The 14,978-nt window shown below is 38.7% G+C and overlaps 2 protein-coding genes and 1 long non-coding RNA gene across 3 annotated transcripts; 1 reads left to right on the forward strand and 2 right to left on the reverse strand.

Moving 5' to 3' along the window:
• Positions 1–1,351: 1,351 nt before the first annotated feature.
• Positions 1,352–6,703, reverse strand: LOC108246354 (tumor necrosis factor receptor superfamily member 6B). The gene is made up of 4 exons (XM_017433853.3): positions 6,604–6,703; positions 6,034–6,433; positions 4,189–4,365; positions 1,352–2,631 (listed from the first exon to the last, which is right to left on the reverse strand). The coding sequence occupies exons 1-4, from the start codon at positions 6,604–6,606 to the stop codon at positions 2,309–2,311; spliced, it is 903 nt and encodes a 300-aa protein (XP_017289342.1). The 5' UTR covers positions 6,607–6,703; the 3' UTR covers positions 1,352–2,308.
• A 3,220-nt stretch (positions 6,704–9,923) lies between these two features.
• On the reverse strand, positions 9,924–14,061 carry LOC108246375 (tumor necrosis factor receptor superfamily member 6B-like). Its single transcript, XM_017433882.2, has 4 exons — positions 13,996–14,061; positions 13,390–13,789; positions 11,963–12,139; positions 9,924–10,737 (listed from the first exon to the last, which is right to left on the reverse strand). The coding sequence occupies exons 1-4, from the start codon at positions 13,996–13,998 to the stop codon at positions 10,397–10,399; spliced, it is 921 nt and encodes a 306-aa protein (XP_017289371.1). The 5' UTR covers positions 13,999–14,061; the 3' UTR covers positions 9,924–10,396.
• On the forward strand, positions 10,555–13,860 carry LOC119617049. The gene is made up of 2 exons (XR_005233216.1): positions 10,555–10,690; positions 11,980–13,860. It is a non-coding gene; the product is annotated as an uncharacterized LOC119617049 (long non-coding RNA).
• Positions 14,062–14,978: the final 917 nt, after the last annotated feature.

Consider the following 14,978-nt stretch of genomic DNA (forward strand, 5'->3'; position numbering starts at 1 on the left):
CATAAACAACCATTGTATTTTTATAGAAATTAAAACTGGCATGAAAAGGTGATTGCACAGTAGGTCTTTGATAAAGCTGTACCTAGATAATGGCTCTTTTTGACCAGTTTCTGTCTCCTGAGCAGCTTCCCCCTGAACGGTTCTCTGTATACCTCCTCCTCCTCCTGTCCATCACATCCCAACTTCCACCACCAGTAATTGTTGTATTTGATCATATATAGATAATAACCTGCACTTTTGGTTGAAGCAAGACCTGCTGTGATTCTTCACAGTGTAGGTTTAATGAGTCATGCCCATTTTTGATATCACTGATACTAAAAGAACTTCCAAAACAACAAAAAACAAATACCTGCACATTTTTACACACAGCTTCTTTCTACATCGGAAATTCTTTCCACCCTTAACCCTTCCATGGCCTTTGAAGTCAAATTGACCTGAAGATACAAGGGCTTCTCAACCTCTGTCTATCTCTCTCTCTTTTGAGTGATTCAGGAGGGTTACATTTCAGTAGCATTTTGTTTTGGCAAGGCTTTTGTCGATTTGCAGTAGGAGCTTGGAGCGCTTTGGAAATGATTTCGTTAAGTGCGGGAAGATTATCTGCTGTTTGCTCAACTGCCTTCTGGTATTTCAGTGTGGAAATGCCCAACACTTGTGTGTATATGTTTATGGGGCTTCTGTTTTCTCACGGCATGTTTATTACAGTGTTAGTGCTGCACATCACATTTCATGTTCTGGATCGGATGACCTGAGAACAGACGAGCAGCACTTCAAAGAGACTTTGTCTTTAGATAGATTGTTCTAACTTAACTTGGAGGTGAGCGTGGTAAATTTATCTGATGAGATTAATATTCTTGCTTTTGTATACATTGTCAAACTTTAATTTAGCCTGTAACATTTGAGCAATATACAAGGCACTCCGTAGAACAATTGTCAAGTATTGTTTCTTGCAATATTGCGAGGCACAAAGGTGTGACACAGAACGGTGCTTGTTCTCGGCCACAAACTTTGTGCCCCGAGGTTGTGTCTTGGACCCCCTTTAAATACAGCTGGGATTTGTATGACCTTATGTTTATCTGACAGAAATTAACATTTTGCATTTGATAAACCTGCCGCCAGCAGATCTTGTGCTGATCATAAAAAACACTTAGCCCTAAGAGCAGCCGAAGATAAACAGTGATGAGGAAGATACCAAACGATGCCATACAACCCTGGTGACGTCTGTGTCAGCACAGAAAAGAGGTCACCAGCTTTTGGCCTCCGACGTCATACATGTATAAATTATTTTTTTCCATCACAATCACCAAAAAAACATTTGTACAGCAAATTTAAATATAATAAAAACACATATAACTCACTAGATTTATTATTTTATTTGAGAAATATTCAGCGCAGCATTAAAATCCAATATTACATGCGTAAAAAATATATTTTTTGGTATAAAAATATCCATATGCAGTATATTTATAAAAGAAAACTCTCATTGTCTCAGATCATATGTTTTTGGGTTTTTTTGAGATGCAATACCAAGGTAAAGCTTTATCCTTTCATTTTCTATATGCAGCGGATGCTGCTGCTGGGACGGGTGCACATCTCCAGCAGTAAGTGAGAAACAGGCTGGGTTAACCCTGCAATCATGAACACACACACACAACTAGGGACAACTGAGAATTTCCAATTAACAACTAAAATATTGGACTGTCAAAGGAAACCGGAGTACTCTGAGAAAACCCGCGCAGGAGCCCGTACTTTTGAACTCTGGACATTTTTGCTTTGAGGCTGACTGCTCCAGCATGAAGAACCCCCCATCCACCCACCCCCAGGAAAAAAACTTTAATGCCTTTTTAATTAAGGAAAACTAACAGGCACGACATGTGTTTTTAACGGAAGAAATCAGAGGTAGGTTTACTGCAGGTTGACACTTTATCCTTTGACAAACTTTATTACCTCTCTTTGTTTCAGGTGAGATCTCTGAAGAAGCAGTGAACTTAAATAAACCTTAGTAGAAAATGAAATGTTTTGAAATTGTTTTCCTAAAGCTGTTTGGGAATATATATATATGAATATCCTCCACTCAAACTGAGCTTCCTCCAAAACAAACTGAATTTCAATCATTCGATACCTAAAAATGGGGATATTTTTGGTTCCGTCTGATTTACTGACTTTTTCTTTCACTCTAAAAGGTTCTGAAAGTTGTGCAGAAAGGGCATCATAAGTCAGTCATAACTTTAATGTTTTTTATAATACTACTCAATATTTTTAACATTTGAAACATTTAATATATTTTGAAACTTTTGAGCATACACCAAATTTAAATCTTTCTTTCTCCCCCTGAATGACAACGTTTTGTTAGATGTGTGTTGATTTGATTTAACTTCTTCTGCAGTTTCTCAGCAGCGCTTCTCACACTAACTTTAATCAGTACAGCTGGAAGCTGCTGAATTTGTGACGATGTAGCAGAGAAAACCCAGCGACTGATTCGTGAATGAAGTTCTGAGAAGCTGAGCTTTAAAGGTCTTTCCCTGATTTTTTCATCAGATGGGAGCTTGTGCACAATTCGACGCAGGCGTTTGATCTTTATTTTTTGGCGAATGAAGAAAGCTGGGATGATTTCTTTGAGGTACTCAGCTCCGTCTGCAAAGGACAGATAAGGTCAAATAAAAACACTGATATAACAAGCACAGATCAGGTTTACTCAACATGAAGTCATTTCCAGTTAAGTAACAGCTTTAGACCAAGAAGGGAATTTTTTTTTAAATTTGGTTTTCCAAACAAACGTCAAAAGGCATTGTTTGTCGTTTCCTTCTGTTCAAACTTAGCTAAAACAAAAATCCAGAAGTGACCACTCACTTCCTTAACATGTGCTTCAAGTCAAAACTGAAATGTTTCACATTAACATATTTGTCAAGAGTTCATTTGCTAACATTCAGAATAATTTATTACTGTGTAAAAACAACAACAACAACAAAAAAAAACTATTTAAAAGCAGATATTGTCACAAAAAAGCAACCAAAAAAAATCCAAGAAGATCAAATAACAAGACTAAATTAGGTGTCATAACTAAGGAAACATTATTAGCAAATATTTACATCTAAAAGACCTTGGAACATTTAACCATGCAGTCATCACATTTGGATTAGATTACTGAATATTTCTACGTTTCAGCCTTGAACAAACTTGTCCTCATCGCCTGCAGTTAGTCCAAAGTGCTCCTGTGTGTCTATTAGAAGGTATGAAGGTATTATTTAACAGAATTTCTTGAGTTTTATAATACTCTTCTGTTTATTTTATTTGTTGGTTTTAATGTGTGATTTTATTGTATTTATTTTAATGATGACTCTTCCTGTTTGTGTTAAACATTCTGTTTGAAAAACACTTTGGTCAACCTTATTGTTTTTAACTTCTTTTTGTCTGTAATCATTTAGAATTATATAAACAGAAACTGTGTTTTTGCTGTGAAGCAGCTGCTAAATTAAATAAAGATTGTTAGTTTGAATATACCACATATAAAAAATATATAAAAATGTTGGTATGATGCAGATTAGCTACATTAGGCATAAATGGGAATAATAGTGATGAAATAAATTTTCCAGTCTTGGGTATGTAATTTTTTTATCTTTTTACTGCTATTTTAAGGCTTTATTTATTAATTTACAACCTATGTTTCCGTACAATTATTGCTCTTCCTTCATCACAGTATTTCAAATACCACCTAATCCTGCAAAAGTGCTTCCAATATGATCCTTGGTTTGTGCAGAATATGCATCAACGGGTATTGGACCACCTTCGACCAGAAGCAGTTTGAGGGGATTTTTGCTATAAGGGGTTAATTTGTAGATTTAGGTCAAATCATGCCTAATTCTTCTGTTTTCTAATGTTGTTAACCAGGTTCTTTTAACATATCCTCGCATGACCTGTGCTGGAATTCAGGTCTTAGCGTTGTTGCTCGTCTCCAAACCTTCTCTAACAATCTCCTCAGATAAAGTGATCAGATTTGTACCCAATATTCAAGATGTTGTCTAACACAACTTTTATACAGTATTAAAAAGGATTTATCAGTGTTGGTAATAGACTTTTTGATCAGACTAGAGACACAACTTTTTCTCATGGTCACTCGTTTGACGATGATAATAAATTATCCCTGACCACCAAGTACGCCTGATTCTTTTTCATTTCCTTAGAAACTCTTACCTTTGAGCTCTCCACAGTTTGCCCACACACTGTCATGCCAGGTGGAGCCCTTCAGCACCAAATGCAGCCTTGCATTGCTCCATCTCTTGTGAGGTCGGCAGCGGTCATGAGCAGAGGAAGTGTCAGAGAAGGTGTTGTTGGAGCAAACGTGGCACACCGTGTCCTTCTCTGCTGTACCTGTAGGAGAATCACAAATGTTGTCTTAACAACAAAACTCATTTCTGAGACGATAATACCGAGTCTGCTCTACATTGTTCAAGTTGTGTGGTCTTTAGAACAAATCCACGAGAGAAAAAATTCACAGGTGAGTCTTAACGTTTTTAAAAATGTAGCTGCTGCAGTTTCTGCGAGTCAGGGCACCACAGTGTAATGTTTTATTACTCCTGCTACTGTAGATGCCACTGTGTGTCAGAGGCTTTAAAGTCAACTGTTTGTTACTTACATGTCAGAGAAATTTGCAAAAAAAGCAGCATACCAATGCCAAAATGGTAGATAAACATAAATCCTCAAACAAAAGATCGCTGTGGTCACATGACTGCATCTTGGAAGCTCATCACCATGTAATGTTTGGTTAGAGTCAAACTGGAAGCCCAGTGGTCAGACGTTAATAATACAATGGTCTAATGTCCACTGAAAGATGACAACATATAAGCAGGACTATCTTCAAATGCAAACTCTTACTAAATTATATTTTATTACTCCAAGTTTAAGTTGGTTCACTTATTTTATTTTGAAAATATAAAATAATTTTGTGAAACGGGCAATAAAGTGAACTTTGTTGAGATTAAATAAATTTGGTATTGATTAGTAGCCTACAAATACATGACTTAAGGCAATTTCAAACACCTAAACAGATTGGTCTGCTTTAAACAGACCGGAGTTCATTTCCTCGGATAGTCTGATTTGTTTGGACTGGTTTGAAAGCTCATCTGATGTGGACTATTAACCTATAGGCTAATGTAGTCATCTTGCTTACATATATACATACACACACACACACACACACACACACATATATATATATATATATATATATATATATATATATATGTAAAATGTTTCTGGGATTTTTTGGGGGTTTCTCACACTACTGCATGATTAAACATTCCCCGGGTGAAATTGACCCAGGAACATCATTCCTGTTCCTCAGAAACTAACATAACATGATGGTTAAGGAAATGCTCCTAATACTGATGCTATACTTTCACTGGAGTGTGACGTCATAGTTTCCTCTGCGCATACAGATCATTTCGGAAACTGGAGACTGTTCACACCAACTGGTTCTGATGGAATCTGTTGGAGGTCGCATTTAAAGTGTACCTGAACGACCATGCAAAAGGAAAAAAATAAATAAATAATTCGGATTTGAGCAAAACAAAGATACTGAGCAGAACCCTCAAGTTCCCAGGCTTCTGGTAGAAGTTAGGGGGACTGCATGCATTTATTGTCATTCTTAAACTGCTTGTTTAAGAATAATGACAATAAATATTCTTCAATCTTGAAACATTTTGAGTGAATTTGCGATGAGAATTAACACGTGTCTCATGTTTTACACGTTTCCCTTTGATGTTGTCTCCGGGTATTCCGAATGAAAAACATGTATGCAGTTTTTTCTTCCCTACTTAGTTCACAACTACGCATTGTGATTTACAAACACAATATTTATGTATTTATAACTGGAATTTGTGCTCATCTGTTGAAGCTGTGGTCATTGTTCAACACGTGTAATTAAAACTTTTCAACTAAATCTCTGAACAAAGATTTCAACCTTTCACATCTGTAACTCTAAACATCACACTGTCTTCTCCAAGTATTCCTGAAAAGCTGTGAGGATGTGAAGCCTACCTTCTGTCAGCACGCCCTGTCCGGACGGGCACGCGCTGTTTTGGAGGCACATGCCGTACTCCTGCTTGTAGTAGTACCCCTGTTTGCACTCGCACTGACAGTCGCTCTCTGCGGTGCATCTCTTCTTCACCACCTGGTTCCGTCCGCAGACTCCGCAGCGTAAACACTGACTGATGTGGTTCCAGAGCTCCGTGAAGGAACCTTCCGGACACGCAGCGCACTGGCTGCTCCGGTCCGACGCGCAGCGAGCGCGCAGGAAGGTCCCCGGCGGGCAGCGGTCACACTGCAGGGACCTGCCGGTGGTCGGGTCCCGGTGATGGAAGGTCGGCGGAGAGGCGCTTATCAGCGAGGAGAGCAGAGGGAGCAGCAGCAGCAGCAGGGGGACAACACACACAGACGTCTGGAAAAAGAAGAAAAGGTACAGCACAAGGAGGGAAAATAATTTATTCGGGCACAAGTAAAAATACAGGGAATCAGAAGTTAGTAAAATACTTCAAAAAGAAAAGGAAAACCAAAAAGTTCTCTCAGACACTGCTTGTGTTTGACATGCCAGCTACAGTGTCCACCTACCATGGTGAATGATGAGAGCTCTGCAGTCTGTTGGAGGATGGCCTTTCTGCCTCCCTGCTCTTTATACTCCTCAAACACCCTCTTGTATTACGGAAATTTGATGACTAAACTGCATTTATGTATGCAGTGCTTAAACCTGACTGACTTTTTGTTCCACTATACTCATGACCAAAATTCACAAGTCAAACCTCAAAATAATAATAATAGTAAACATTTTTTTGGACTCTGCGTATTTTCGGACATTTTGGACCAGATTAATCATACAGGAAGAAGAAGAAGTCTCAGCATCCCATGTAGGATGTGCCTGCTGGTCTAGCCACTGAGTCTGAGGGGAGAATCTGGCTCACATGTTGCTTAAAATAGTGCAAACTCTGCTTATGACCGACTCTGCCAGCCAGGCTGAAGGAGACAATGACAGATGAAAATACGCACAGAGCGAGGCGGGTTGATAATGGAGAACAAGGACAACTATAGGGACATAATACCTTAGTATAAATCAGCGAAGAGACAGGTTCAGGATTTGAAAACGTTTGAATAATTATACAGAGCCAGATAATAAATTAGTTCAGTTAACCAGCCTTTTTCATCAGTTTTATATTTTGGACATAATTGTATTTTGTCCCATGTTGTATTTTTGTACTTGAACCTTCCTGAGCTTTCAGCTTTATGCTGCTGTAATTTAGGGAGTTTTCTTTTCTTTTTATGTCTCTGCCAACGACAAGTTTTTGCATGCCCAGAAAAAAAAAAAATACTGAGCTTCTCGAAGTTGGCCAGAGGCATGTCTCACTGAGGCGTTCTGAGATGACACTTTGTTGTTGTTTTTTATCCTTCTTTTTTGATGCTAGTGTATCTCAGATTTTCCAGTGATATTCAGCTGTCTGTTCATTATGTGAGCAGTTTTACAATCTGTACAACCACTGGCTCAAACACCCACGTGCTGGCGCCACCTGGTGGAACAAAACAGACCGGTGGTTTAGGAACAGTATTAACCAAATAAATTAAATATACAAGACTTTCAGCTTCATAGTTCTGTCTTTGAGTTGGAACAGTGGTCTAGTGGTTGTTGCATCACATCAATAAGATCTCAGGTTAAACCTTCTGGGTAACATTTGCATGTTGTGTCATGAACTGAGTTTGTCTGTGTTATTTTTCTGTGTTTGATGTTGTCAGTCCTGTTTTCTGTTTTTCTTGTCTTTGTGATCCTGTTTGGTTATGTGTCAGTTTTTCTCACACGTTCTTTGTGTCACTATTCACCTGCCCTCAACTCTGTAACTCTGGCATTCTGGTTCGAACCTGGACTTTTCTTACATCAGTCATATAATAATATTGATAATAACAAAGACCACAATTAGCAGTAAAAGACAGAAACAGAAAACCTCAGAAATCTGACCTGATGTTTCTATGTTAAAACTTGCCTCAGACACACAATTGTTTATATTTTGTGCACTTTAGTTTTTCTGCTTCTGGCATGAAAACAGTATTAATGTCACAATGCTTGGTTTGTTACATAAACAGGACTAATTCAATTTGTTTTATAACATTTTCTCTGTTTATATACAGGATAACAGTTATCTGAGAATAGTATGGTGTAGTTTTCCTTCAGCCTTCAGATTTATTTATTTTAACCGGGATTAAAACAAATAACACTAGATTCCATTATGTGAAATTAAACTGCTGCACTGGAATTCAGTTAATTAATAATTTCTCTGTATGTTTACTACCAGTTTTGTTTGTTGTTGTTATAACTTGCGACAGCACTTGTTTTTTTAGAAGTTTGCCTTCAGGGTTTGTTTCAGGTTTTGCATATCACGTTGCATATCTTTCAGGCATTGGCTTGAAGGGCATTCCACTCCCCAAAAATATGCAACACATATAAAGGCTCATGCAGGATATTACGTACAGATAAGGAAACAACTTAGACACCCTCAGGTAAAACGAACATCCGTGTCAGCTAGTTTCACTCCGTAGAGGTTTCCTGTATATAGAAGATGTTTGGGGTGGGAATGGCAGCAAAGTTTCCCTGTTTGGAACGTGACGTGATGCATTTTATGTCATAGACTCATATCTTCATGGTCTTTGAGTTTTAAATATGTCACCAAAGAACTATTTTTTTTCTGCTCATTACACAATATCTGTTGCATGCTTATATTTAGATTAGCAAAGGTTGCTCAGTCACCTTTCCTGCTGTCAGTCTTTTTATTGTAGGATCATTTGTTTTGTCCAGTCTACCAGCCTTCTTTCAGCTTGCTCTTTTTTGCATGGTTTATGTTTTGTATTTTAGATAAAGTGGCTAACTCGGCCTTTTGAAGAATTTAATCTGATGACAGGATAGAGTGCAGTCAATCTTTAAAACTACCGTATTTTGGTTAAAACGGCAATCAAGCTCTCCAGAATTAGTTTTAGTTTGCAAAATCATAACATTTGTTCTACTGCCCATTCTTAAGGTATTCTTTAGTTTTATGACAGGATGGGGACATTTGAGACAACGACCACCAGTAGAAGTTAGATATAAATTCAATCAGCAAGATGAGTTATGCAGGTAGCTTCACAGGTTTGGTTTCTCCTGCAGAAGGACATCTGTGTTTGCAAGAAACCATTTAGAAACCAAACCTTAGAAAACTACATTCATTTTCTTATTGGCCTATGTTGTAAATTGGTTAGTAAACCACTAACCTTGAAAAAAAAGCTCTTAAAATACAACCATAGGTGAGACAGGGAGTCTTTAAATAACATCATCTTGACTGAAATGGTATCATTAAAGTTTAGTAACAGAAAAGGTCCGGTTGGTATCTGTATGCAAACTGGCTCTTGTGGTGTCCAGTGAGCTTTCTTCCTTTTTTAATTTTTTTTTTTTATTCCCCCGACCTTTAACTGACTTTATTGTCAGTCGTTCTGTGTTCTGGAGCGAACCCAATTGGCTGCAATAAAGACGTGCTTTGGGTTTTTGGAACAACACTGTGGTGAAATTAATATAAATGTGTCTTTATTAACTAACTGTATTATAAAAGTCCCCTATATAGAACACAGTGAGGAGACTTTACAAATAAATTAAACCAATATACTCCAGTGAAACCACTTCAAAATGATAACAGATGTTTTTGAGCTCTAGAACAAGACTGCAGTGTAATTTGTTGATAACAATGTGAGTTTATTTTCTATTTTTTTAAAATTCCCTCTGTATAGGACACAGTAAGGAGACCTAAATTATTTAAACCAATAAACACAATAAAACTACTTGCAAATGATCACTATTACTTATGAGCTGTAGAATGAGAGTGCAGTAACATTTATTGATAACATAAAAACAAAACAGTCTACAGTATTTTACAGGTTTTTGTATTTATTTAGAGTTTTATATTCTTGTAAAGCTGCTTTAGATTAATGACAACTATCTAACAATCACAGAAAAGTAATTACAAGGCAAACATGGTTCTTAATAATCTTTAAAATGAGGAAAACCCCACTTATATTTGATGTACACTGACTCTTAGTTACCATTATTTTCTTGCAGAATGAACACAAAAAAATCTTTATAAAAGAAATACTGTAACAATAAAGGACACTGTCATAATTATATTACTATTAATATGATTATTAAATACATTCGGTCATGCTAGTTAGTGACGGTGTGATGAAGTCCCATGAACGTGTCTAATCCTTCCAGGCAGCTGCTTCACCTAAAGGCTGGTTACACGAAGCCCCATCGCTCATTTGGGTGGCCTGTATTGGGAGCCTTTTTATGTGCTGAGTTTTTTTTTGTTTGTTTGTTTTCAAAATTCTCAGTCTTTCAGCCCTAGTCTGAACTTAAATCTACTCTCCTCGTGTTGTCTAGATCACAGCTCTCTGTCAGATTTGTGTCCGTTTGGTTCAGTTTCTTCTGTAGTTTCTCACCGAGGCTGCTCGCTCCAACTTTTATCAGTACGTCCGGAAGCTGCGTGATCTGTGCCGCTGTGGCAGAGGAAACCCAACTGCTGATCCTTGAATGAAGCTCTGAGAAGTTGAGCTCCAAAGTTTCCCTCTGCTTTTTGCCACCTTCAGATGGAAGCTTGTGCACAATTCGACGCAGACGTTTGATGTTCATTTTGTGGTGAGTGAAGAAACCCGGGATGAATTCTTTGTAATATTCAGCTTTGTCTACAAAGAATGGATATGATAAGAAGTCAGTGCATAATAAAGCAACACAGAAACATTGATAACAATCACATATTATTCAGAGTCAAGAGTCACAAATTTAGACCATTTCACTCAGTCTTGGCTAAGAATTGATTGTACTTTAGAAGTCAATCTTTGGTTAGCAAAAACAATGTTCCACATGGATGCTAGAAGTTGTGCGATCTCTGCATTTTAGAGCCAGTCTGTTCTGGTCTCATTCTGTGTGATCAATAAAGTGTCACCAGTCTACTGATTTGACCTTTTTTCTATTTAATATGTGTGTGCGGTTCTGATACTACTCTTAAAACTATTTTATAAGTCATCCAAAGGCTTTGTCAGAGTGATGACAAGCTCAGTGACTAAGTCACCAACCTGTCCATCATGACTGCAAACAGGAAGTCCCACCTTCACTTTAAATCACTGCTACTTTTCTTGCACACCTCACCACCGTCTCACTGTCCTTTTCCATGTCCTGCACTAGCCTCACATATGCTGGTGTAGATGATCTGTCATCCAGGATATGGTAAATCCAACAGGTTAAAACAAATAGACTTTATTCTTCTAGTTGAAGACATTCTGCTTTCCCATCCAGGAAGCTTTCTCCTGCAGGTTAAATTTTGGAACTCCAGACTCTCAAGTTTGAATAGAGAAAGCTTCCTCGATGGGAAGCAAAACATCTTCAGCTGCAGAATAGAATTCCAGTTATTTTGTTTAAAACAAAAAATAGATTTGCCATGTCCTGGATGACTGAGAATCTACACCAGCACATATGCTGAGACTATCCAAACAATGCATTTGAATGACATATATCTAGAACTATTTACAGATTTGGAAGATAGTAATGTTTAGCTAATTGTTAATGCTGGATAAGTGGGATTGTGTGTAGCATCCCACACTAATTAGATGCTGCTTACAAGATAAATTAAACTGTTTAAAATGAATTATTGTCTGTGCATTGTCCTTTTATTAACATGGCCAAATCAAATATCAATGAAGGAATGACTAGACAAAGTCTATCATTAAAATCTGCTTCAAATCAAAGATGAAATATTTTGTCATTTAATCATAACCTTGTTCAGATTAGTGTCACTATTTTTTTTTCTTTAAGCTGCAGACAACAGGAGTTAATTCACCTTGATATTGTTGAATTAAACATGCTATTAGCTGTTTAAGCTGTTTAAAAAGCTTTCTGAAGTTTGACTCTAACCTTTAAGCTCTTCACAGTTTGCACAGATGCTGTCGTGCCAGGAGGAGCCATTCAACACCAGGTGCTGCCCTGCGTCGCTGCAACTCTTGTGCTGCTTACAGCTGTCGTGTGCAGAAGAAACATCAGAGAAGGTGTTGTTGGAGCAAATGTGGCACACCGTGTCCTTCTCAGCCGTACCTGCAAGAAAATTCCATACGATGTCCTGATTAACAACAAATACAACATTTTATGAAGATTAAATCTCTGTTTAACTTTATTCAAGCTTTGATCTGAAGAGGATCATCTGACACTGTTTTAGTGTAGCTGCTACAGTTCACGTCTGTGAGGCAGCGCGCCACAGAGTAAAATAAGACCTTTTCATTAGGAATGATGTTGATTCAGGAGATAGGCATTAGCTCCCTGCAACCAGGACAGACAGTGAATGGATGATGATGATGTTTCATTCATCATATCAGAGCCGCTGAATCAGGATGTTAGACTACTTTCTTGAACAGGTTAATGCCAGGAAGATAAATGATGACATGCTCTCACTTATCAGTGTTTCCTCTCCAGCACTTTCACTAGTCTAAAGTGGTGAGTTTGATATTTACTGTCTGTCTCCATGGAAACGATGTTTGTTCAGTGGATGCAGACATGAAACATGATCATTATTACTTTATGATTTCAACATAAAATTCATCATTCTGCTCAGAGTACCTGTTGGAGATGACTCTCAAATACTACCACACCCAACTGTAACTCAGTATCTGTAAAAGTAACTGAGTTTAGGTGGATTTTGTGTTTGCTAGGCTGATCATCTGTGGCAGACATCTTGAATCCTGTTACTCTGAAAATTAAAGTGCTGTAGATGTGCCTCCAATATGACTACTTTGATTTGGTTGCTGTATCTTTTTAATGTCTAAGGTCTCTCTTGGAAATGAGACTACCTGTCTCAGCTGAGGCTTGTAATACTGTTTTCTTTTTAATGTTTAAGAAGGACAATTTTTTGTGGATTTTAAAACACAACAAGTATTGTCTTGAAGCTGTGGTCAGTGGTCAACAACTGAAGCTTTTGTGGGGCGGCAGTGGTTCAGGAGCAGGTTCCTCCTGTAACCAGAGGGTTGCCAGTTTTAGTCCCACTCCATCCATCTCAGCTGTTCACCTAACTTGCCTACAGGTGGTGGTCAGAGGGCTCGGTGGAGCAAGAGTAACAGCCACCTCAGTTCTGTCAGCCTGCCCCAGAGCAGCTGTGGGTACAATGTTGCTCACCACCATCAGTATGTGAATGTGACGATGAATGGATGAATGACTGATTGTAGTATAAAGTGCTATACAAGTGCAAGTCATTTACTATAAATCTATGTGAGCAGACTTTCACATTTGTAACTCTAAACATCACACTGTCTTCTCCAAGTATTCCTGAAAAGCTGTGAGGATGTGAAGCCTACCTTCTGTCAGCACGCCCTGTCCGGACGGGCACGCGCTGTTTTGGAGGCACATGCCGTACTCCTGCTTGTAGTAGTACCCCTGTTTGCACTCGCACTGACAGTCGCTCTCTGCGGTGCATCTCTTCTTCACCACCTGGTTCCGTCCGCAGACTCCGCAGCGTAAACACTGACTGATGTGGTTCCAGAGCTCCGTGAAGGAACCTTCCGGACACGCAGCGCACTGGCTGCTCCGGTCCGACGCGCAGCGAGCGCGCAGGAAGGTCCCCGGCGGGCAGCGGTCACACTGCAGGGACCTGCCGGTGGTCGGGTCCCGGTGATGGAAGGTCGGCGGAGAGGCGCTTATCAGCGAGGAGAGCAGAGGGAGCAGCAGCAGCAGCAGGGGGACAACACACACAGACGTCTAGGAGGAAACGAGACAACAAAACAGGTTATTTTAGAACATTTGATAAAACTAAAACACATGATGTCACATTAGCTTTATAAAAACAACAAATCTGAAAAAAAGAAGAAGAAATGAAATGTGTCTCAGAAGTTGATGGCTTCAGAATCAGTCTGCCTGTGAGGAGGTTTCAGGCAGCACGCCTCCCTCAGTTTCTCTCCACCTACCATAGTGAGTTATTATGGAGAGACTGGTCAGGAGGATGGTTTCCTCTCCACATCCACAGGGTTATTTATACAGGCTTTTGACGTAGGTTAATCAAAAAAAAAAGGAAAAAAAATGACTACTCAATCTTTACGAAAGAATTAGACTGACTCATCCCAAGAGTCAGATGGTCTTATTAAATAATTATGTAAACATTCGTGTGTATATGTGTATACCCTCCACACACACACACAAACACACAATTAAATGTTTAAATTGTCAGGATGGAGCAAAAAATTATTTCAGATACACTGGATAAGTATGTTTAATGTCACGGAAAACCCTTACAAGAAAAAAATAAATAGGTGAGCAAACAATCATAAGAGAGCCTGTGATTTTCTGTTTGCTCAAAAAAGGATCATTGCATGTGATGGTTAATAAAAGGAAGACATTAATGAGAACTTTAATTCGATACAAGTTCTGTGTGAAAAGGAGGTAAATTCTATTCAGATAACTGTTGGTCTCCGGCAACAGTAAACACCCACATGTCTTCAGTTCACCTCATTCTTACTTGACAACAAAGCATCAGTGTCTTGATCTTGGTGTGGTCACATCTACCTTTCATAATTTTCAAATTTAAAAAATGGATATACATACCCCAGGTGAATGCTGTCGGTGGTTATGCTCCACAGGTTGGATGTGATGTAGAAGACAAAGGAAAAACTGTGGAAGGATCTTGATGAAGTGATAGAGAGTATTCCCAGGGAGGAGAGGAGTGATCAGAGTAGATCTGAATGGACATGTGGGTGAAGAAAACAGAGGAGATGAGGTGATGAGCAGGTTTGGTGTCAAGGAAAGGAACCAGGAAGGACAGATGGGGGTGAATTTTGCCAAGAGGGTGTAAATGGCTGTAGTCAACACCTATTTCCAAAAGATGGAGGAACACAGGGCGACCTATAGTGGAGGCAGGAGTACGCAGGTAGACTACATTCTGTGTGGAAGAGGT

Source organism: Kryptolebias marmoratus, linkage group LG5 (assembly GCF_001649575.2).
Source record: "Kryptolebias marmoratus isolate JLee-2015 linkage group LG5, ASM164957v2, whole genome shotgun sequence".
Taxonomy (NCBI): domain Eukaryota; kingdom Metazoa; phylum Chordata; class Actinopteri; order Cyprinodontiformes; family Rivulidae; genus Kryptolebias; species Kryptolebias marmoratus.